General features: G+C 37.5%; 1 protein-coding gene across 1 annotated transcript in view; it reads right to left on the bottom strand.

The window, feature by feature from the left end:
- Positions 1–19,575, bottom strand: part of CNGB3 (cyclic nucleotide gated channel subunit beta 3) — a 68,292-nt gene extending 48,717 nt beyond the window's left edge. The window contains exons 1-3 of the mRNA XM_030011062.2: positions 19,403–19,575; positions 16,734–16,791; positions 3,821–3,932 (exon numbers count right to left, since the gene is read on the bottom strand). Of these exons, the coding sequence (XP_029866922.1) occupies positions 3,821–3,932; positions 16,734–16,791; positions 19,403–19,510 (278 nt within the window). The 5' untranslated portion in view covers positions 19,511–19,575. The remainder of the gene's footprint in view (positions 1–3,820; positions 3,933–16,733; positions 16,792–19,402) is intronic.
- Between the last annotated feature and the right edge of the window lie 4,927 nt (positions 19,576–24,502).

Raw genomic sequence — 24,502 nt, 5'->3', positions numbered from 1 at the left:
TCCCTTGACCTGCTGGTCACACTTCTTTTTATGCAGCTCAGGATACTGTTGGCTTTCTGGGCTGCAAGCACACATTGCCAGCTCATAGCTAATTTTTCATTCACCAGTATCTCCAAGTCCTTCTCCGCAGGGCTACTCTCAATCCATTCATCACCGAGCCTGTGTTGATACTGGTGATTGCCCTGACTGAGGTGCAGGACCTTGCACTTGGCCTTGTTGAATTTCACGAGGTTCATATAGGTCCGCTCCTCAAGGTCTCTCTGGATAGCATCCCTTCCCTCCAATGAATGAACTGTACCACTCAGGTTGGTGTTGTCTGCAAACTTGCTGAGGGTGCACTCAATCTCACCGTCTATGTAAATAATAAAGATATCAAATAGTATTGCTCCCAATGCAGACCCCCAAGGGATACCACTTGTTACTAATCTCCATTTGGACATTATCTACATGTAGATTAAACAGTGACAGGGGAAACTACTGGACAATGGAACTCTCAGTTTACTATCTTGTTGAGTTGTATGAACAGTTCTTGATATGATTTTGAATAGTCAAACTGGCACTTTTCCAAGTAATTCCCAGGTATGGGAATACCCAGAATTTGGCAACGAGCAAAGATAATTCACAACTGACACTTCTTTCAGGAGGCATTTTGTATTGTTCTAGCTGGCCTCAGTGCTGGAGAGTGATTTGAGCACATTTCATTTACTGCTATTTTTATAGACTACATGTATCTATTTGACTCAAATTCTCCATATGCATACACATTTACGTAGCTTTCCTCACATGATAAAGGCAGTTGATTTCCTTAAAAATATTCTAGTGAGTAAATTTGAACACATAGACTCAATAAGGTAGTGACCTTGATCAAGAACAGTGTCTGAATAGACTCTCATGAATCTTCAGGGGCAACGAATTAAATTCTCTCAAAGGCACATTTTAAAAATTATTCTCCCTCCAGCTCTGAAAGTCATATAATAGATGTTTAGTTTCGTTTCATACCAATGCAATGACACCAGCCCTATGCCTTCCAAGCTCTGCTGTAGAATTTAGCAGGTAACTGTTTTGACAGTAGAATTTACCAAAGATTTACTGTATTTTTAGAAGCTGTTGCTCAAATTAGACTGACTAGATATATCCGGATGCACACATGACAGTGACTCAGAACAGTTCTGAGAGGAAAATGTTTAACATAAACATTTTTAATTTCCTTTTAACAGATGGATTTTGTCTTCTACTAATAAGTAACATACCCCTTTGTTTCATAAGCATATTGTAATCATGTTAACCATGGTTACGGGATTTACCAGTGGAACTGTGAGCATCTAATAATATATCCTACAATGACAAAAAAGGAGATGCTTTATCTAGGTTTTCATTGTTGACCTACTGATTCACATTCAAATTACGAAGTTAATTATAACATTTCCAGTCATTCTAGTCAGAGTTATTTTTAATTGCATGTATTATTTTATAGAGGCGTATACAGTAGTATTTTGCTTGATTATTCCTTGTCACTGCAGTACAAAGTCTGTCTTAGTGAAGGAGAGGAAACAGATAATCTTCTCTATAAATTAAATAACTCCATGTCAGGTAAAGACTTTAGCTTTGTGTCATCAGGATAATCAAAATAATAGAAGGCAAAAGCAAGCAGGAGGAGTTTCTATCCTGTTCTGTACCGAATGTATCCATTATTTTCCACTCAAAGGGATCTCAACAGGCTGTAGGCACAGACTGGCAGGAACTTCATGAAGCTTAGCAAAGGCAAATGCAAATTTCCATACCTGGAATGGAATAACCCCATGCAAGAGTAAAGACTTGGAGCTGACTGACTAGAAAACAGCTTTGCATAAAAGGATCTGGGGGTCCTGGTGGACAACAAATTGCATATGAATCCACGGTGAGTTCTTGCAGCAATGAAGGCTAACTACATGCTATGCTTTAGAAAAAGCATAGCCAGCTGATTGAAGTGGAGTGGTTATTTCCTTCTGTGTGACATTTATGAGTTTGCATCTGTATCCAGCTGTAGTCTCCCCTGTACATGAAAGGCACTACCCACATGGTGCAACACTAGCAGAGGGCTATTAAGATGACTGGGGACTAGAGCACAGGATATATGAGGAGATGCTGAGAAAGCCAGGTTTGTTCAGACTGGAGATGAAAAGTTGAGTAGATGGAGGTAATTGCAGTGTTCCACTACCCAATGAGTGGTTATAGAGAACGTGGACCCAGACTGTTCTTGGAGGTGCACAGCAAAAGGATGAGAAGCAACAGAAGCAAGTTAGAGCAAAGGAAAATTTAATTATATGTAAGGTAATAATTTTCATAATAAGCATGGTCAAACCATGGAGCAGATTGCCCAGAGAAACTGTGGAAACTCCGTTCTTGGAGATACACATTCACAATTATACTGAACAAAGTTCTAGGCAACCTGATCTAATTTGGGAGTTGGGTCTAACCTCTAAATTTGTCCTGCTCTTAGAAGAAGTTTGGACATCATTCCTTCTGGAGCAGCCTTCCAACCTGAGCTGTTCTATGAAGCTGTTTAACAGCTGTTTAATCAGTGACACAGACAGTGGGATTGAATGCAGCCACAGCCCAGAAAGCCAACCATATCCTGGGCTGCATAAAATTAAGCATGACCAGGTCAAGGGAGGTGATTCTCCCCCTCTGCTCTGGTGAGACCCCGCCTGGAGTACTGCATCCAGCTCTGGAGTCCTCAGTACAGGAAAGACATGGACCTGTTGGAGTGGGTTGAGAGGTGGGCCGCAAAAATGATCAGAGGGTTGGAACACCTCTCCTGTGAGGAAAGGCTGAGAGAGTTGGTGTTGTTTAGGCTGGAGAAGAGAAGGCTCTGGGGAGACCTTATTGCAACCTTTCAATACTTAAAGAGGGCCTATAAGAAAGATGGCAACAGACTTTTTAATAGGGCCTGTAGTTATAGGACAAGGGGTGATGGTTTTAAACTAAAAGAGGGTAGATTTAGACTGGATATAAGGAAGACATTTTTTACGATGAGGGTGGTGAAGTACTGGAACAGGTTGCCCAGAGAGGTGGTAGATGCCCCATCCCTGGAAACATTCAAGGTCAGGTTGGACAGGGCTCTGAGTGACCTGATCTAGTTGAAGATGTCCCAGCTAGTTGCAGGGGGGTTGGACTACATGACCTTTAAAGGTTCCTTCCAACCTAAACAATTCTATGATTCTATGAATCTATGTTTCTGTAATGAATGTAGGCTATTCCAAGACTATTGTTTTCTGGACTTCATATTTATTTCTATTTTAGCAAAACAAACAGTCACCTAAGCTTTTTCCAAAGGTTGAATGACCCTAGATTTTCCCCTGAAGGAACATTACTGTTTAATTTATTTGTCTCTTCTCAGGAAGAGACAGTCCTAATCCTCTGGCTGTGCAGAGTAATGCTGATTTAATGGTGTAATTCAGCAAAAAATGTGCAGGGTAAAAAGCTTTTAAGTCAGAATGATGTGACAAACATTCCAGCTATTCAGGACAGAATCCTGGGACTTATTCTTTGCTAAGGTAGAGTAATAACTGAGCAACAGCATTGTTAGAATTAGTATATAAGTGTAGTTAAGCAAATCCTTTTCCTCATTCCCGCAATTTAGGATGATGTCCACAACAAAATATCAAAAGCACATACTAAATGAATACCTCATATATATGATTGCCTTAGAAATCACATAAAGCTCTTCAGATCCTTACAGGACAGGAGGGACATTTAATGAACTGAAATATGGCACACAGAAATGTTAAGTTAGGATGTCTGGAAAAAAGCTTCACATTTTTTAATTGAATTTACTCACTTAGCATCTTCTTTCCCATCATTTTGCTGATGTTGTTCCTGTTGAATTGCCTTAGGTGGTTCAGTTGATTTTTCAGTTTTTGAAGGCTCAGGTTCTTTTGCTGGTACTGCATCTAGGAAAAAGGTTTTAATTTTTGAATACCAATTTTTAAAGAATTATGATAATACTTTTGGAGGCATCACAGCTTGGCTGCCATTATTTCTTCAGTGGACAAGCACTACATGACACTGATTCTGGGACCTGATCTTTGAATATTTTCCTGCATAAATCAATCTTAGTGCCAGCTTTACAGAACATGTTTATGGTGAGTGTACCTTTTAGAATATGTAACTTATTTGTGGTTTTTAAACTAGATGCATCTGTAACCAGCTCAACAATGGTCAATACAGAGCTCTTATATATTTATAAGCAACACGAACTCATGCAGTCAGATACAATTTTAGTGTGTGCTTATTTAAAAAAATATGTAGAGGACAGATAGATAGATCTCTCCAGAAATGCCTTGTGAAATACAGGAAGAAAAATTAAGTGTAGCTTGTTTGCTTATGCATAGAAATGCTAATGACATTATTTATACTCCAGTATTTGAATTGCATTAAACCTCTTTTTGCTTCAGCTGCCATGACAGTCCTGTTTGTTGCTGAGTAAATTATGATTTAAATATATCATTAAGGATGTGAGTGTGTAGAACTTTGGCTAGTCTATTTCTTCTTTTTTGTTACAAGTAGCTTTTTTAAAGGAGTTTAAGTGGGAAGTTTGTAGAGTTTGAAACAAACTATGCAAATTGTATAGTCTCTTGCCATTTAAGTGGCCTTATGTGATTAATTTTTACAATTAATCCTATATTTTTATTTTAAATTTTCATGATGACAAATAATTTGAAAGCTCTCATCAGTCTGACACTTTGCATAAAGGAGGAACAAACTCAGCCTTCATAAATACTTTAAGTAATATGATTATACAGGAAAAAGCTTGGCAGCAAAACATCATAGCAAATAAATCAGGAGCCTGTTGTGTATGCTGTATTTTAAATTCAAGACAGCTCAAAGAAAATCAGACCTTGAGTATTTTGGATATAGTGTAAGATTAGTCTTCTGATAGTTAATCTCCATATTTAGAGAGTTGTTATTCATTTCAGAGGGGTAAAAGCAAAAGCGGTAAACTGTTAAGCTGCTCAGCTGGAAGGTGGTTGAAATGGCATTGAAACAAAACTTAGTGAAGGACAGCAGGTCAGTTTGTTTACAGCACTTGATAAACCAAACTAACCTCCTACCACCATTTATTCAGATTTGGGGTAATATTTTCTTCCAGGCATCTATTAAGAACAGATGGAATGTTTCTTGAGCTGAGTTTCAGACTTTTACTGGATGGACAATTGATTACAGGACCAGTGGGGCATTTCTAGTATTTTTTCTTAGTATTTATGTTAAGAAGCGAGAACACCCTGTGTGAGCGCTGGTACTCTTACAGGAATTAATTTCTTAAACAGGATCAAAGACAAGACCTAGACAGAGGTATCTGTGGATGCCAGAAATTCTCAAGCCAGAGTCAGACAAGGAACTGAAGAGAAGGCAAAGAAATCCATGTTCCCCAAAGTCAGCTGGGTTTTGACAGCAAGTTCAGGGGTTAATTTTCAAATAGTCCCTTGGGGAAATGTAGCACTATTAAGTATGAACGGACAGTCTGCAGGATTTGTACTACTTATCACCTGTAAGCTGGGAAGAATTTTGTGAGGAATTCCATTTAAAACTCTGACATTTGATTTGATTTATGGCTTAAATTGATAAGAGTATCTCATCCACTTAATGGAAATGCAGATTATTGTTTCCTTTCTGCAGCAGTTAGTATTGCAGCACTATCTTGAGGAAAAGTCTGTTGAAAATATAACACTAGGGAATGTTTCATTTTACGTGAAGGATCTGCCAGGGAATTTCCAAGGTACAAAATAACACACATTCAGGAAAGTGAGGACTCCAAAGAGGACTGTTGCCATTCCTGTCCTCAGGAAGGTTCAAGAAAGGATGAAAGAGTTTCTTACTATTTGATTACAGGAGTTCAAAATACTTTTCTGGGAGTTCCAGTCAAAAAGGCTTTTTTTAGGAAGGAGAATTTTAAAACAGGTTCAGGTTTCTAGCACAGTGAACACATTCTCATAGTGGAATAAAATTTATTTCTCCTAGAAATTTCATAGACATCCTCTGTAAGAAAATGGCAGAGGAGCTGCAGTTACAGAAAATAAAGGGGGTTTGGACCTATTTATAACTGACTAATTTGTGGGTCTTGCTACAAAACCTTAACCTGTTAAAATTCTATTTAACTCTTTCCCTAGGGGATCTCTACAAATGATGCTACTGACTTTGTGCTTTCCTTGGCACATAGTCCTGCTGTGGTTTCGTGGTCAACATGATGTGATGTAGAAAAAAGATGCAAGAGCCCAAAATTTCAGCACTTGCTGAGGTTTCTGCTCCCTTCTGAATTCATGGTTTGTAGTTTCCCCGTTCTCCCTGCCCTGACGGCCCCAGGCAAAAAGCCATGTACTCAAGAGTGAAAGAAAAGCTAATCTCAACATTTCTGTAACTATCTCACTTTAGGAATTTTCTTTGTAATAGTAATTGCCCCTAGTTACATCAATACTAGCAGAGAATACAACCTGATAGGAACAATCAGAACAGTGAAATGGTGCTGAAGGCCTGGCATCCAATCTATATCTGTTTGAGGCAGCTGTATTTCAAACCAGGTCTATTGTGATCCTCTGAAATGGATGATCATCAGCAGCTTGAGTAAAGTAGGTTTACTCATGGAGTGCTCCTTCTGGTTTAGTTTTATTCTAAAGGAATCCAGTCATGCATTCCTAGAGGTTTTTTTGATGAAAAAACAGAGGACAGTGGGGGACAATCAGGAGATTTGTTTCAGAAGGGCATTCTTCATCTGAAACAAAATGCCAGTATAGACACACTACTTAGAGTAACAGGCTCCTGAATAAGACAATCCATCTCTGGAATGACAACGTGTATTGGAAGAGAAGACCACAAAGTAAAAAAATATATGATGCTTGCACATAAGCATCCCATTGCAGAAGGATAATGGCTTCTCATCTTCCTAGATACTCTCAAGGTATTCAGTCTGAGGTCTGAACCCACACCAGCCATTAAATGCTGACTGGACTCAGACTGATGGAAAACATTGTAAACCCGTGAATATTCCAAATTTCCACAAGTTTTTAGAGTTCATAAATCTCCAGGACCAGCACAGGATACTTGCATTAAGGATTAGGATATCACAGCCTAACACCATTGCCAGCTGTGTGTCAAGTTTTAGTTGTTTCTTTCTGTGTGAAATTGTGTGGGCTGTCCTTGTAGTCACATTTAAAAAACCCCAGTCGCTCTTTGCTGCTTAAATCTAGTTTATAGTCCCCTGACTTATGAGACCAGCCCCAAAACAATGCCTTTAAGAACTATGTGCTAGTCATTTTAGGGAACATTTAGAGTACAACAATTGGTTTCTAGAAGAATAGATCCATCAGGTAGATGGCAAAGCTTACGGAACAACAAAGAAATCTTCTATTGGCTTTACATAACTTTGGTCATGGTAAAGAAATAATGAGAAAAAGGAGGCAGAACTATGCCGAGGCACTAACACCTAAAGCAATTTTCAAACCAGATAGATCCATGCTTACTCAACAAAATAAGGGATTTGAATTTTTCTAAATTATTTCCATTTCCATTATATTGGAATATAAGTAGGTAAAGCTGCCAATGTATTAGTAGTGGCAGTTGAGGAATGCAGCCCACTGGTGTCTACGTATTCTAGATCATTTGGCCTCCCCATAAGAATAACATAATTTAAAATTGACTTAGGATAAGTGTTGCTGGTTCTGTTTTAAGATGGAAGGGAAAAGCGCCAGTTGTGGTAGTATATCTCTGAGGGCAAAACACTGCTTGATGGAATCCCTCGAAAAGATAGCTGGTTAACTTCAGAGGCCCACTGAAACCTCATCATACCAGATATCTGCCTAGGATAGCAAGGAGCAAGGAACACAATGCAGGTTATAAGACTGATTTGTTTCCCTCTCTTAGTCTTTCAGATTTTTCTGATTTTCCACAGGTCTTTGTTGTTCCAGGAGAGACTTAGGCCAGGCAAAAAAGTAATAAAAGAGACTATTGGTGGGATGTCAGTCTTTTACCTGTGTTATCTTAGGCAGGTTGATGGTGCTCCCAGCTGAAAGTTAGTATTACTAAACTTTCATTGTTTATTCTTGTCCCCTATTTTCATACTTCCAGTAAAATAACATTGGAACAGTATTGCAGGATTAGGTTAGAGTAGCCAGAAGATCTCTGCATGTTGGAGGAGTATATCCAACTTATTCCGAGGCTGCTCAGCTCCCTTGTTCCTGTTTCCATAAAGCAGTTTTTATCTTCAGTTTTGACTTCACAATTTTGGACAGAGACCCTTGACAGTCTTTCCAAATTAATTTGATTTCCTGCTGCCATACACACACACACACACACTTTCAAAATAGCCCATAGCAGAGTATTTCCCATTTCTGTAGTAGAGCAAAAAAGAGAATACTTTACTTATCTATGGAAGTAAATACTTATCTATCCTTTTTGATTGATAATTTAGATTTTTCTTCCTCTGCAACTCAAAAGGCTAAATGTTGGGGGTTTTATTAAAACTGTGTAATAATCGCATGAAACCAGGAGTTCAAGCTTTGCAAAAAGCAGAATATTGTGAGGCTAAGCATAACACTGGAAGACCTGGCAAAGTTGTTTTTAGTTTAAACCTGCTAATGTAGGACCAACTCCACTGTCATGTTTCTAAGATTTAGCACTATACACACTGTCCTAAAACTGTAGGCATTAGTCCTAAGGACCTTTTTCCACAGAGGAAGCTGTTGGTATAGGTAGATTTGTCAATGCCAGGACACAGCACTGCAGAGTTGCCATTCTTGCCATAATCAATTTGATTCTTCTAAAGCCGTCACTCAGTGTATGTAAGTATTGGTGGATCCAAAACTCTCTGTCATAGGCCTAGCCCCACAGAGGTGTTGCTGACGTCTCTTCTGGCAATAGGCAATGCCAGCAAAGGACTCTAAAACCTCATGGATCCACTGAGATAAGTGTTATCTTGTGGCCATGAATATTATCATGATCCTTCCACCGGCAGAGCATAAAATGTTACTTACTAACATAGTAAGTACTTAGAAAACAGAAGGGCAGATTAAGTCAGTCATTTTACACTAATTAATAATTTATTGTACTTCCTAGTCCTATTCCTGCTGTTACTGGTGTTCTTCAAAAGCCCTATATTTGCAAAAGACAATTGTCACCTCTACAGCCTAGCTAGGACAGCTCCTTCCTCTTATTCCCTCCAAAGGTCAACGTGGAGACTGAGGTGCTGAGCTGCCAGCTGTGAGACACTGAAAGAGTTAATGTCTCAAACATTGTGGCGGGGCAAGTTCTGAATAACAATGATGAACCCCAGGTGAGAAGCCAGTTGGCCACAGGACAACAGGGCATGGAGTGCGTGCTGGAGGATGAGCAATTCTGTGTTCTGATACACTGAGCAGGGCAGCTCACCATGCATGGCCAGAGGTCAAGCAACAGTCATGCCTGCAGGGAGGGAGAAGTTACTCCCCAAATAACCCTCAAGTCCACCAACCCATTTCCCGAAGGTTCTGAAAGCAAAAACCGCACGACACCTAATTAGCCTGAGGAGTTTGTGTGCTTGCCCGAAGGAGGGGCAAGGAGATTATCGAAAGACACAAATTGAAGCCCCATGTGTGCACGCCCTCTGGAACTGGACCTCTAGACTGGCTGGACCAATGCTGGACCCAGGGCTGGTGAAATGTTTCTCTTTTCTTTCTCTCTCTGTCTTTTTTTCACAATCCCCACACCTCATCCCTTTAGACATAAACCGCTGACCAAGTCTGGGACTAGGAGTGGATCTAGCCACCCCTAGGCTCCTCTTTAAGAAGGAGTCTAGAAAGCAAGGGGGTCCGCTCTGAACCTCATGACACAACAGAAGGTGCCTCCTCATTTTCTTCCTGCATTGATCCCCAAATAAGCAAGGCTTGTAGTATATGTTTGGTGACCATGGTTAGCACATTACATGGTTTACTGATGTAGTTTCATGCCAATTCTTGTTGTGAGTGAATAAAAGTTGAGTTTTGTGAGTTAAAGGATCCCTGGTGTCGTTTCACCTTAATCCTGACCTGGGAGTTGGTGAACCTGAGTCATCGTCCTGAGAAATTGGGATGTGACACCAGCCTGCTCTTCAGAGCAAGGGAAGAGATTGCCTGACCAAGCAGGCTCTTTTCTCCTATCTGACCCCCGCTTCTGTCCGTGCAAACAGCAGCAGGAGGCTTAGGGACAGGGAAGAAAGCACTTTGTGCTGTGGAGAGCACCGGCCTTACTGGTTATTCAGCATTAGGAGCTGTGCCTCTGGAGCAGTCAGCCAGTCTGAAGGGACTTTTTTCCAGAAAGTAATAAACCATAAATCTCTCAGTCACTAGGCTGGCTTTAAAAGTTCTATTTCTTGGATCAGTTATGTCCAGGTACACGTTCCCTAGCCATAATTACTGACCTTTAGCATCACAAATGTATTATCCTTATTGAAAAAATGAAGAGAAGCAAAATGTCAAATAAAAGATTAGTTTTTAGAGATAAAGATATGAATAAATGTCAGCAGCTAGATAGTAGCAGATGAATGTATTCCATAGCTTTTGCTTTGCCATACTTCAGAAGGGGAAGACTTTCTCCCCAGAATTCCCAGCCAGCTCCATTACCTTGTACTAGCAAGTCTGACCAGTATCTTATCTATGCTTCCTCTCATTTTCTGGACTGGTTGGTCCTATGTGAGTGTAGAACTTTTAATGGCTACCAGTTACTTATGGGTCTCATATAAAAAGCAAAGAGTTCCCTGGGCTGCTTCTTTTGGCTGTACAAAAGCACATTTGAGCACAACTTGATCATTATCTGACATAGTCTCACTTCATCTTGAATCCACAATATTTTGTTTTACATGACCATTTACAAAATGTTGTCTCGCTTGTAGTTTTTTCTTTGGTGTAAGCAATATTTCCATTACAACACCCTAGTATAGTGTGTATTTTATATGAATTAAATATGTTTTCAAATATGTTCTTCTACTGCTAACTTCTTAGTGACTTTTAAAAAAATGCAGGCATTTTAAAATAAACTGATGCTTAAAAAATACTATACTAACTCACAATGATAGTGTCGTACTAATTATAGTTAATTGACTTACTATGTATGTAATACAGTTATAAACCTTAACACTCAGTTCTGATGTTTATTACCAGGATTAATGTAGGCAATCTTTATTTAAAGAACATTTAATGTTGTTCTTCTGTATTCCTTCAGTAAAGAAAAAAGTCCTGAAAATCTGTTTGGCCTTAAGTGTCTTGATCAGCTTCTCAATACTTAGCAGAAACACAGAAGAGAATTAGTCATTAGTCAGAGGAATACTTTATCTTTTTTCTGTTAAATATGTATATTTAACGGTTGCCTGAAAACCTTGTGTAGCATGGTGTTTGTGCTCATACGATAAAACTATTTTAGTTAATACACAAACAACAATGTTGGCAATTTTAACGGTGCATGGAAATACTTGAGGTTAGAAAGCATTGTTTGAAATGGGAAACACTGCATAAAGACATGGGTAGAGCTTGCTAGCAGGAGGCAGAATGGCTAATGTTTGAATAATCTGCTTTTTAGCAGTGACATATATCCCTTAGAAACATAATTTTAAGCACTTAAAATCAGTGATTTTTTGTCATTTCTTCTTTTTGCAAAATATTAAAAGTTTCAAAATGGGTTAGACTCTCAAATAGGCTCTTAAATGTTATCACCTGCCAAATAACAAAGACAGCATGTTCTCTTAGATAACAGGAGTAAAGACTGACTTTGCATTTGAAGTAGCAGCATGGGAATGAGAGAACTGGTCTACAAACTTCCTGGGATACTTCTGACATAGTTAGTAATTTTCCTGATTGTCCTTGCCTCCTAGAGGTGTTCTTGAGCTATCTCTGTAAATATTTGAAAAATGGCTATAGGATCATGAAGATGTCAAGAAAAATAAACACACAGGAAACCTATGGACAAAGGAGAGAAGAGGCTTCACCTCTGACATTACAAAATACACACCTTTGTGTCTTTCCAAGCAAAATTTTTTGAACAAATGCTCTGTGCAGGGGAAAAGAGTTCAGAAATCAGTGGGGTTGAAGTAAAACAATCAGTAAGTAGGTCCATCTTAACTCAACCCTCAACTTCAGTGGCTAACAAAAGTATTATAAAAGTTTATTTTCCATGTAAAGAAAGGAAGATTGCATACGAAGTTGGGTTTATTTTCCTAGCATTTAACCCTGTCACTCACATGAAAAAGGAAGATCTGAAAGGAATTAAAAGACTTCACATGAGCAGGAGTGGAAGCAGGCTGATTTAACATATTCGAGTTCTTGGTAATCTTGAAAAAACACATTTTATGGGAATAACAGCTGCCTGTTGACTAAGTGCCAGTGAAGAGTATAAAGGATAAGAAGACAAGGAATAAGATTATTATTTAAAAGTCTCTTTGCATTGACAGGTTTGGTTCACCGAGCTGCAGCATATTATATCAAAATGCTGTACCTGATTCATATTTTTTGAAATACAAACCACTTATTTAACCCAGGATTTTGAGGTGCTAGGGGACAGGTTTTGTAAAGCAGCTTAAGAGTCAGCTTCATAACAGGCCAAAGGCAGGTTTTAGCTGTGAGATTTCACATTTAATTCAAATCTCCCTTCTCAGGGGCTTGTAACTTGGTTGTAGTCCATGTAGAGTTAGTTGGTGCCTAATTAGCCAAAATTAGCTGGGGTTTCACAGCAACAGGACTTTGGTACCCTCAATAAATATATCTGCTTTATTTCTATCTACAGGAAGAGGGAGTGACCATCTTTTATACAGCAGCTAGTGATCAAAGCCTTCCTCTGAGAAGAGGAAATCTTGGCTCTGGGCCTTGTTTATTTGCAATAGGGTCAAATACCCGTTGTGAGAATTATTTTTTCCTTTTTTAAAGTATTCAACCATGTTGTAATATAAATGCATACTGAAATCAATGTTCTTCATTTCTCCTACAAGGTTAGTGCTTCAGTTAACTTCCAGGTTAGTTCCAGGCTCCGTGTTGTACTCCTTCTTCTCAGACTTCACAGGTTTTTGCATTCTTTTCTGCACGATGGCCCAGCAATTAGGAAGGCTACAGAATTTCCTCCCACATCTCTTTAGTCTAGACCTTACGTGGGTAGTTAGGGAACTCTACTGGAATGTGAGAGATACGGGTTTGAAATCCCTTATTATGAAAGAGTGGAGGTAAACCACCTAGGCTAATATATGAAAACTGGCAGCTATCAGCAGCCTCTGCTGCTTTTCTTTTTTTAGCTAAACACTTAGCGGAAAAGTGAATGTTCCTCGAGTACCTAAACAGAAGTGTACTCTCTGGGAGAGAGTCTGGAGTGGACTGAAGTTCCTTTTGAGCAGCCTTTCCTTTGAGGTACTACACATTCAGGGATGGTGATTCAAATTCTTGGTTGGTTGGTGGGTTTTTTTGTTTTTTTAAACTCTGTCTGGGCTTCTCACTTAGGATATAGATTTTCTGACTCTGTCAAAAGCACCAAAATCTCATGCACTATAGAATGGCACTTGCATTTAATTTGCAGGCAGGTATATAACCTTTTATATATCCTCTGGGTACTTTCCAAAGCATCTAGGCTCTGAAGATACTAAGTATCACTGAAAATTAATAGGTAATCTCCCAGATGGAAGGTTCTGTCTACTTTATGATCCAGAGGTGCAATTGTAGCATGGATAGAAATACCTGTGATAGTTTTAGTCTAGCTTTCTCACTCAAGTCCTACCAAGAACAAAGTGATGTCAATAGGGACTTTGGTAAAAGCTGTATAAATATGTCTGTGAATCTGGAAAAAAATCTTTGAGACACATGTTGATTTAATAGAAGTAGAAAGACCAAAAACCGGAATATTGTAAACAGGCCATTTTCTAGTTAGGTAAAAGTGAGAAGGAGATGAGGACAGACTTCAGAAAAGCAGTACTTAAATGTGGTAGTGAGAGTGTTTAGAGAAAGGGAAAGAAAAGGGATGAGTTGGAAAGAATCATACTGGAAGGATCTGCTAGGAGGACAAAAGAAATTGTGGTACAGAGAATGATAATGCAGACATCAGCTAGCAGGTGGAGGCTGGATGTGGCCTTCTAAATAGCATAACCACCAACAGAGCTATTGAACAACAGTGTGTAAAACAAGTGAAGCATTTGTAGAGCCAGTCAGTTATGGAAGATGATAGATATGCAAAAAAACTATAGCAATTGGATTCAATATCACAGAAAACCTGTAATTAGGTGAATCACACTTTGTTAAGTACATGAAGAAATGCAGGGAAAAAATTAAAAAATGAATCCGTTATGGAACAAACTGACTAAGCACAGAGAGTTAATTACAGAGTAAACTAATTATGCAGAGAATTAATCACAAAGCAAGCTAGAGAGGGCAACTGTGGAGGTGGAATGAGGCAATGAGTAGCCAATAAAGAAGCCAAAAGTACCAGGTGTTGCTGAGTGATGTAAGTGGCCAAGTTTTAACCAAACAGGCTCCAACTGTGCCTCCTGCCGAGTTCTCATCTGTGCTGGGAACATCATGCTGCCTTGTGAAGTGCTAGCAGAAAGGGAGAAGGTGATGGCTGGTTTTGGCCATGTGAGAAGGAGGTGAAGATAAGATCTACTCAGTCTGTTGGTTTGTGTTTCAGGACAATGGAGCTGCAAAATGGAACTATGATTAGAGGCTTTACTGGTCTGTTTTATTCTGGTTGTACCAGAGACACTAATGAGAGATCTTGGAAAGGCTTTTCTCTAACTAGTTTTAACTTCTCTGTTTAACTGATCTCCCTTAACTAGTGTTAGTTGAGCGCTGGCTGTGCATTAATAATTCTCTCCAAATTTGTACATACACTGCAAAATGCTTTCTCTGGTCTCTTGTGCTTTGCTTACCCACAGGCGTTCTTATTTTTCTTCTTCTAGCAGCTGTCCACATGATTTTAGGTCTGATGATACAAAGTTCACCAAGATTTGCAGGAGTTTTTATCTAGACCTTCCTGTGAACCGCTTGAAACCAGCCTCACTTTTCTGCCCAGAGATAATGGAGTTCCTTATTCAGCTCAGATGGTGAGGACTTATGTACAGGGTGCTGGAATTCATAAACTTCTCCTGAGGTGTGGTGCCTGTGTAAGTTCTCTGGCTTGTATAGCTGTTGTCTATCTTACTCATTAGTGCCCACAAGCAAAAGGAGAAACTGTCTTGTGGCTGTTTGAAAATGAGATTTGAAGCACTTTCCAGAAAACTATGGATTTAAAAAAAACCCAAACAAACATGGAGCCTAACTATGTTATTATATTTTCCTAAAGTAATTGATGAGATAGTTGCTTCTATGCCACCACTTATCTTATATTTTAGAAGGGGAAAATAAAAGTAGTTTAGTATCCCAAAATATAGAGTAATGAATTACATTAATCTGTAAAATTAGATCAGATTTTGGATGGAAACGAAAAAATTTTCTATAATGATACTTAGTTCTGTCATGGGATAGCATCTGTGATTTAGTGTTGCCAAAAAGCCACGAAACATTGGATTTGATTTTTTTCATTGTTGGCTTATTGCTACAGTTAATTCATGTCAGATTTTGTTTTCTCTTGATTTAATGCTACAGCCATTATATAACAAGATAATTGCATTAAATGGACTTTGTTTAAAGTTTCATTATATGAGCAAAGGAATTGTGATACTTGTTAAGATTGCACAAAGCACAAGTAAGGATTATGCAAGTTTCCTTGTAGTCTTTTTCCAGTTGTTCCTCTCTACTTAAATTATCTTTATCACAGAAAGCTGGAGGTTCCTCAGCTTTTGCTTTGCTGCTCCAGTGAAATGAACCTGAATTGTTCTCCCAAAGGAAAAACATGAAGTGACAGGAAAACTGGACTTGGTGTTTTTCTCCAGTACTGGAGGATGGAAAAGGAAAGGGTTGCACCACTGATACTGTGAGGGAGGGAAGAGGGAAAATGGTCCAGCAATAGTTGTTGCTTCACCCATGCTGAGCTTTTGTTTTGGTAGCTGCTGCAGCAGTCATTCTGGGCCTGGTATAAGCAAAACAGGTTTGTCTATTAGGAGGTGGGGGAACAGGAGGGCAGCACAGTCATGGCCAGCTGCTGCTGTTTTCGGCAACCAGCTGCTTAGGCAAATAATTAGCTTGTATTACTGCCCTGAGCTCTACATTCCTGTGTTCTAGTCCTGGATGTTTTCTGAATGGCGATGGCAAATCCTTTTTAATGGAATTGTTGGGTTTTTTTAATTATTTGTTTGTTCACTTTTTTGTAAGAAGTTTTGAATAGCTGTTCAATGAAAGATTTGAATGTCAGATAGTTTAAAGTCTGTCTCGTGTTTGTAGTTTTTTAATACAGGAGAAGTATACCCAAAAGATACATTAAAAATATGCAGCTTTCTTTCTTAAGCTACTAAATATCTTTATTTTAAAGTAAGGTTTCTAAGAAGTCAACTTACAGTAAGACGAAATAGATTTGTTAGACTAGCTAATTAAAGTGGACAAGCTCATGAAGGGACTGTGTGCTTGAAAGCTTGTTGCTTTTTTATTATTGTTGGATAGTGCTCATATTTCTGTAACCAATCATTGGTTTGGGGTCAATGGGAATTCAAAGTTCTTAATTTCTTCCACAAATTAAAACCAAGATCAGCACTTGGTAGAGCATTTGAAAGAAGAACAATTTTATTTACAGCCCTATATAGTGTATGTATGTTTTGTCCAGATGATCTTTGAATACTCATAAATACTGACCTTGTTCCTTTGGTATGGGTTCTGCTTTCTGTGGTTCATCTGGCTTTTTATTTTCACCCTTAAAAAAATAAACAAGATTACAAACTGTTGATGCTCATCATTGAGAGTGATAAGGATGGTTTGATGCCTACAACATTCTCCTAGGAATTTGATTAACCAAGTTGACACACACTGAGCTTCGTTCCTGGGTGTTGTGTGTGTGTTCTTGGACAAGACTTTCCAGATGGGTTCACAAAAGGACTTGGATGGTGAAATAAAAAACTTATGTCTTCACATCTGCTGTGCAAACCCAGTTACTTAGCCTGGAGTTCTGCTGTTGCACGTTCCCAGAGTCTCCTTCATGTTCTCAAGGCTGACTTGTTCAGTGCTGCCACTTACAAGGCAGTCTGCATCTCTGAATTAGTCATTCTTCTGCCTAAACTTTCTGCTGGGCTAATACACCTTTGTTAAAGTTACCTTACCACAATGACAGATCTCAATCTTTACAAAATACAGAGATAGTATCAACTTTCACAGCAAAAAATTAACTTCCTCCCATGCTTACTAGCTTAGATTCATGAACTAAGTCCTTATGTACCTGTACCTTGGTTCATCTTGGCTTTGACAGAGTGACCCTTGGGGGAGGGAGTGAGAAGTGCATGGGGAGTTTTAGGTGTTCACAGTACTATGCAACAGCATAGTGCTAATCAAGCCCATGAGCATTTGTTAGCCCAGACAGAATGAATATGCCTGGTGTTTACCATGGTGATTAATAGAGAAAGATATTAGTATAAGAATATGGAAAATTATTTGACTTTAGGAGACTTCAGGTCTTCATGCAGCTCCCCCCCCCCCCCCCCCCCCCCAAACTCAATGACCTTCTCTTTCTTTGAGTTTGAGATTAATTTGGAGTTTGTCTTTTTCTATGAAGGTATTTGTTTTTTTCCTGTCTGCTTTTATTCAGAGAATCTGGTACTTAAGTTCTGATATACATATATATATATATATATAAATAATTACATTAGAGATATATATACACATAAAATTAAAAACCCAATCAATCTCTATGCATACTAGAGGTACTTGCAGGATGTTTTGTTGTAAAGATTTTTTTCTTTGTTTCAGGCTTCCTTCTGATAGTGTAAGAACATTCATGTGAGAATAGTGCTCTACAGTTACCAGATACTGTGTACATTTCTTCTTTTCTCTTTAGATGGTATCTCCTTGCAGGCAGAAAATGTCTTAATGCTTGACCCATTCATCTGCCTCCATCTTAACAGTATCTATAATAGTGGAGGCTGATGGTGATATAATCTGAGTGTTGCACTGATGTATGGAATTATTCTGGTGAAAAGAGTAATCCATGGGTCCAGGAAAATCTAAATATATATATTTTCCTAGAGCAGTTTCCTAAGTGAGGTATCAGGCTGCACACAAGTCAGCTGCTGAGATTCAGGATTTTTCTTCTTTCAAGGCAATGTTTTATTGACCCAAGAAAACTCATGAGCAGAACTTTAAAAGAAGCATGAACAATACTTTGCCTGCAGATCTGCAGCATAGGAAGTTTTAATAGACATTTTTGCCATTTTGTGTGGATGGCAGTATGGATATGCCGTTTCATCAAACAATTTGTTTTTGCACATTTATAATAATGACAGATCAAATTTGAGCTGTAGTTGGGCTGGATTAAACTGTACCTCTTCTTGAGGTTGTATAAACCTATAAGCTTTCAGAAAAACATCAGTTCTAGAAATGATTCAGTCTTCTGGACTTTTATGTTTCCATCAGTTTTACTTAAAACTGTAAAATTTATGGAACGCTTGTACGTGTAAATCAAGGCTCCCAGAAGTTAAGTCAGAGTCTTTGTATATGCTTGGTTAAAAGACACTGCTTAGTTAAAATTAACTTTATAATGGTGGCATTTCAATTGTTTCATTAAGCATGAATTCAGATTAATAGATCAGACTGATACTAAAGAACTCATTTCACTTTCTAAATTATTTGGTGAAATCCTAAACTGTTGCCATTTTGCCTTGTAAAGTTTTGATTATGTCAAGCTAGAAAAAAACAAAACACTCCATAGGACATTATTGAGGAAAGATAAAAATGCAAAGGTAACAACTGAAGGGGTATCTATCTTTCAGTCTCATTTAAAAATATTCCATTAAAAAAAAACAAAACCCAAACAAAAAACCCCTTAATGTTTACAATGAAGAGCTACTAAATAAAAAGTATAGACTGTAGACTAATATGACTTACTGTATTTTTCAAACAGGAGTTATATTAGTAAAACCAAGCCAAATATAATGCTTCTTAAAAGAGCTACTAAATTACTTTGCCTTTCCAACAGTTATCAGGAAGCAGGCTGATACATATCTTATTCCATTCTAAGATTGAGAAAGGATATACTGATATTTTCTGTTGAGCAGGGAACAAGACCTCTCATAAGCTTGTACTATTTCAGGTTACCCTATTTGGAAAGCAATTTGCAAAAGGAGGAAATCTATATTTTCTTCATAAAGAAAACATGGGATGGGGAATAAAGCCATTTATTTGATTTTGCTAAATAAAAATTGATACCATGAGCAGTAAGTATGTTTGAAAATCTAACCTTTGGCATTTACTTACATAAATAATTTCTAAACAAAAGGTAGTATTACTGAGTCTCTACTAAACAATAAAAACTATACCTGGCCTGTAGATGCCTTGGGTGGTGGAGGGACACCTTCATTCTTGCACTCTGCTTCCTCAGGTGATAATTTTGCTCTAGAAAATAACGCTTTTAGTTTTCTAAACATCTTGCCTATTCAACTCTCCTGAAGCCTCTATAACTCTTTTATAATGAACAGGTATATAGCACATGTTTTCTTGCCATTAGTAATCAAGCCAATTAGACACTTAATCAGGTTTAGGGCTGATTAACGCCTTAAAGAAATTCCTTGCACAGTCTGTTTCAGTGATGGCTTTTTGTCACCATTAATACTTTTGTTTTATGTTGTAGACAAAGTTATTTCTAGTCTTGACGGTTACATTACATACAGACTCAACTTTTCATGCACAAATTCAGAGGAGAGTGAACACTTTCAGGTTAGAATAAATCAGTGTCTAATCTTTTACGTACTGATAATTAAGCATTTAGTTTATATATAGAAATTAAGTTTTATGTCCTAAAGACACCTGTAGTTTAACCAGGAAATGAAAAAAGATTAATTAACCAATAATCACCAACTACCCAGTAGATTACATGAGATCTCAAGAGGTTTAATTTCTTTGCAGTCCTGAACATTTTTAATTTTTTTTTTTTTTAATTTTTTTTAAGTGAATGACACTAAAAGGTCTTCTGTTGGGGTTTGTTTTAGTAAGTTTATACCTGGTTTTATTCCACCCTTCTTATTTTAATACATGGAAATAATTTCATCTTTCATTTTCCAATGTATTTACAGACAATACTATCTTATGCAGTCTTAGCTACAATTTTGATGAGATTAAGTTTTAGGTGAATGTCCTACAAATTAGTAAAATATAGATTTTTAAAGAGTTTATAACTAGGATGTAATTTTGAGATTCTATAGGCTTTGGGTCATCCTACATAAATTTCTATAAAATCAAGCATGCTTTAGTTTATAGGTAAAACCCAATTTCAGAGTTCACCTCTAGTGCCATGTTGATTCAACCCATTAACAATGGTCTTTACAACTCAATTTTCTCTTCTTGTCCTTAATTCCACCTTATTACAAGTCTAAGCCTTCACTTTAAGGTCTGAATTTAAGCTAACATCTTATAATTGTTTTATGCTGGTCATCAAGTCATCAAGAAATGCAGAAGCCTACTCCTTTGAGTTATTTCCATAATTACATATTTAGCAATTGTATTGAAGTATTGAAAATGTCCCAATGGCAACCTCCTTGGTGCTTCTATTTTCTGGCAAGAATGATTTCTAATCCTTATTCTACCATAGTAGTAACCGTAAGAATGAATCAACAATTTTCATGAGTTAGTTTGCAAGCCTTTTTCCTACATCGACACTTAGGAGCCAGACCTTGTAATAGTTGGCCGGACTTCAGTCTTGTAACTGGGAATGCCCCCACAAGCATGATTTCATTGCTGTTAGATGTAGCAAAAGCTTGGAACCTCCATTTTTATTAAGGTCTGTGTTCTGGTTTACTTTAAAAGCAATGCAATTCTTGCTAATTCTTCAGTTTGTGTTTAAGCTTAGTGTTTGAATGACTAAATTATAAATTAATATCTCAAGTATTTTCACTTACACAGGTCTGGACAATATGTAGCTTCTTGTCTTTTGAATGTGAAATTCTGCCTCCATGCTCTTTTTACATCAGCTGATAACAGAAGAATCTCAGAAGAAATCCTAGAAAACAAGTTAATTTTTCTTTTACTATGTGAAATTTTAGTAGATTAAATTGGTTAATGCAGGAAACTTTAATCTATTGCCACATAAAAACTATACCTGCAGACTGAGCCTTTTTGAGAGCAACTGTTTTCTCATTATAAAAAAGAAATTAATTATTAAAATTTTTTTATAACAGGTAATTTTTTTCCTTGTTTATTAAAAATGGTAAAGTTGTGCATAAAGCATAACACAATGGAAACATATAGCAATTATTAAAGGAAAATATGTATCTTTTAAGAATTTTTGCAAAATTATGCACGTTCATCTTTTAAAAAATGTCCAGCAACAACATGTTTTAATTCTTTTTTATTATTATAGTGTTTATGCTGGTTTTAATTTATAATTACAAGGCATGCAAAAGGAATGTAGTAGGCATTAAAAGGAAAGTGCCTTTGGGAGCCTGTTAATAACTATTGACATCTGCAGTTAATGAATGTTATATTGGTTTAGTCTGTGACTAATTAAATAAATGTTTGAAACACCTTCATATGATGTGATTTTGTAAGTAATAAGCAGACCACAACAAACCTAATATTTTGATACCAATGGAGGTACAAGTTCACCTCCTGACCCTGGTAAGATAATTAGTCTGCTTCAATAGTTCATTTCTCTTCTATGTACTATGGCTATTTAGCTATTTTTGTCGGGCTCTGAACATGCTAAAAGCACTTCAGTTAAATTAATATCATGATACACTGTTTAAGAAGATTAAGAGTGCAGCAGCAAAGCAGATAGCCTGTATCCAGTTAGCTTCTTAGCTAAGTTGGCTTTGACCAGTGCTTACTATATGCTGTATTTATGGTAAACCCTACAGGGTACAGGGATTTCAAGCCTGTCTCATACATTCTCTAGACACAGGTAGAGTACATCTTATATTTATTAATGATGTACCCCCTTCCCCATTTTTGTCCTTTGAAGAAACGATGCTCCTCTTTTTAAAAATCTGGCATATGCACTGGCTTTCCAAACTTTTGGTAACATTTTTCTTTGAGGGATTTTTTTTTAATCCGAAAGTAAATTTGAAGCAAGGCACTCAGACTGGATTTTATGTTCTAAACTTGCGCAAGAGATTATTCTTCATGAAACATAACAGGTGTCTTATAAACTGAGGTAATTTAAATGCCATATGTTTACTTGATTTGTAATCACTGCTAAAACAATTGGCAGGACTCTTTTCCACCACCCCATTTGAAGCTGTGTTAGAGTACAGTACTTCTTAAATCATAAGAATATACAAAAGGAAGCATGGTTTCTTCTTCTGATTAATTATGACAGTTGCTAATGAGAAGAGATTACTTTCTTTAGGACTGTTCTTGGAGGTGTTGGGTGTTTTGTTTTGTTTTGTTTTGCCTGGTACTTGTTATAAAATGCTTGAAAGCCCTGTGAACTCAGATTTAACTACCAGGGTATTTAATAGGCATAGAGTGAATTCCAAGGACTGCTTTACAGTGTCAGTTGCTCCATTTGTTTTAATGTACAGATCAATAGATATCATGTGAATTTTTAACTTTTGTATTAAATCAGGTGTAGCATGTTAAAAAGATCAAAGCCTGAGTTTCACTTCTATTCAGATCTTCCCATGATGCAAAATGTAATGTGCAGGTGTTTTTCATAGGTATCTCTCTTCAGTTTCTCTCTGTGATTCAAGGATCTTGACAGCTGGGAGCAGTACATCTTTCTATAGAGCTCTGTAATAGTACTCAGAAGCTGGAACTAGCACTTATAATTTTTCCTCTGCACAGTGTAAGATTTGACAATTTTGCCTATTTTTTGGATTAACAAAAATCATAGCACTAATTCATCTGTCTTCCTTAATTTTGAGGACTTTGTTAAAAGACTTTTTGTTTTTTGTTTTTTTTTTTTTTTTTTTCCTCAGAAAAAAATAGTTCTGGAGCTCAGATTTCTCATTTCTACTCATTGTCGTCTCTTTTTTTAAACTCAGGTGATACTATCATCTAACTAACTATGCCTTAATAAAGAAAATTAATTCATGCTTTTAATGGAAATATGTCTCCTTAAGCACATTATCACAATCATGGCCAGATGTATGCATTATAACTGTAGCATTCATAAGGTATCTTTAGAAATAACTAAGGTTACTTAAAAGATGATTCTTTGCTATTTCAATATAGGTAATTTTGCACTGATTCATAAGGCTTTTTTTATGTTGCAGTTTATACACTGGCACAAATGTACCAGAATAGGCCTCTGCATCCTAAGTTTAAGGCAGTAATAGGTCTTATGGTCTGTAGTAATCTGGAAATACACAATAATCTTGATTGTTTTGGCCTTCAGTGAATGCAGACTCTAATTTTTCCTTTCAAATTCAGTTTTATATATGAATCTAATTAACAGGATTTGTTCAGCTTACAAGAAAAAAGAGATGGGAACAATTTGGTGACAGTAGGCTGGAGAAGACAGGGTGCTGATATTTCCTATTCCTTTTCACATTCCTCTATATAAAATTTCTTAGTGAAGGTAGGAGCCATATCCTAAAGACTAATTTTCTGGAGCCTTCACCAGATTCTGGCTTGCTCTGAGTGTAATACTGTCATGATGCCATAATGTGATGGGTGGGTTAGAGGAGGTGACAAAATTGACTGTCAGCCTGCCAAAATTATGATGGCTGATGCCACCTCTTGCTAGTGACCTCTTTTGATGAAAGTAACACGTGAATCAAAGGAATAGGGCATAAGACAGAAGAAAAATGTAAGCCCACTTATGTTTAATTATGCCATTGGTCTGGAGGCATAATAGAAGGTGAAGAAAGGTTCTTGTCTACTAGTAGAGAGTACACTGCCCTTAAAATGTCTGGGTTTTTTTTTCTCTCTTTCTTTTTGATTATTTTTTTTTCCCTCAGAACAAAAAAGGCACCACCATGAGATGTTTATGCCTGTATTTCTTATGTCTCCTTACAGGCAGAATTTTGTTTGTAACAGTGTGTTGCTAACTAAAATGTGACTCATCACGTGAGAAAGCTTTATCAATTAGGGTAGTGCTCAAAAGTCTCTCTCTCTCTCACTCAAGCGAATATAAAAAATGAGTCTCTGGACCTAGGAGAAAAAAGGAACAGCCCCTCCAGAAAGGTGGTCATGAGACCTACCTGGAGGACTCTCACCCATGGGCTAGGTCACTGGAAGAATTAGGCCCCTGGAGCCCCTCCTGGAAGACCACGGAATCTCAAACAGGCAATTTAGGGTCTCTTCAGTACCTTAGCTGGTAAGCAGAACTGATTTGGAATGTATAAGAGGTCATTCCTGTGTCAGAAGCAACCAACCTAAAAAGCAGTGCTCTCATGGCACATGTAGTTGTTTAGTAATCTTATACTACAGATGTCATAGTCCCCTCTTTCTTCCCATTTTTCATGTATCTCCATGGAGAA

Source organism: Aquila chrysaetos, chromosome 4 (genome assembly GCF_900496995.4).
Source record: "Aquila chrysaetos chrysaetos chromosome 4, bAquChr1.4, whole genome shotgun sequence".
In the NCBI taxonomy this organism is placed as follows: domain Eukaryota; kingdom Metazoa; phylum Chordata; class Aves; order Accipitriformes; family Accipitridae; genus Aquila; species Aquila chrysaetos.
The sequence above is the reverse complement of the archived record's forward strand: the minus strand, read 5'-3'. Positions and strand labels throughout refer to the sequence as shown.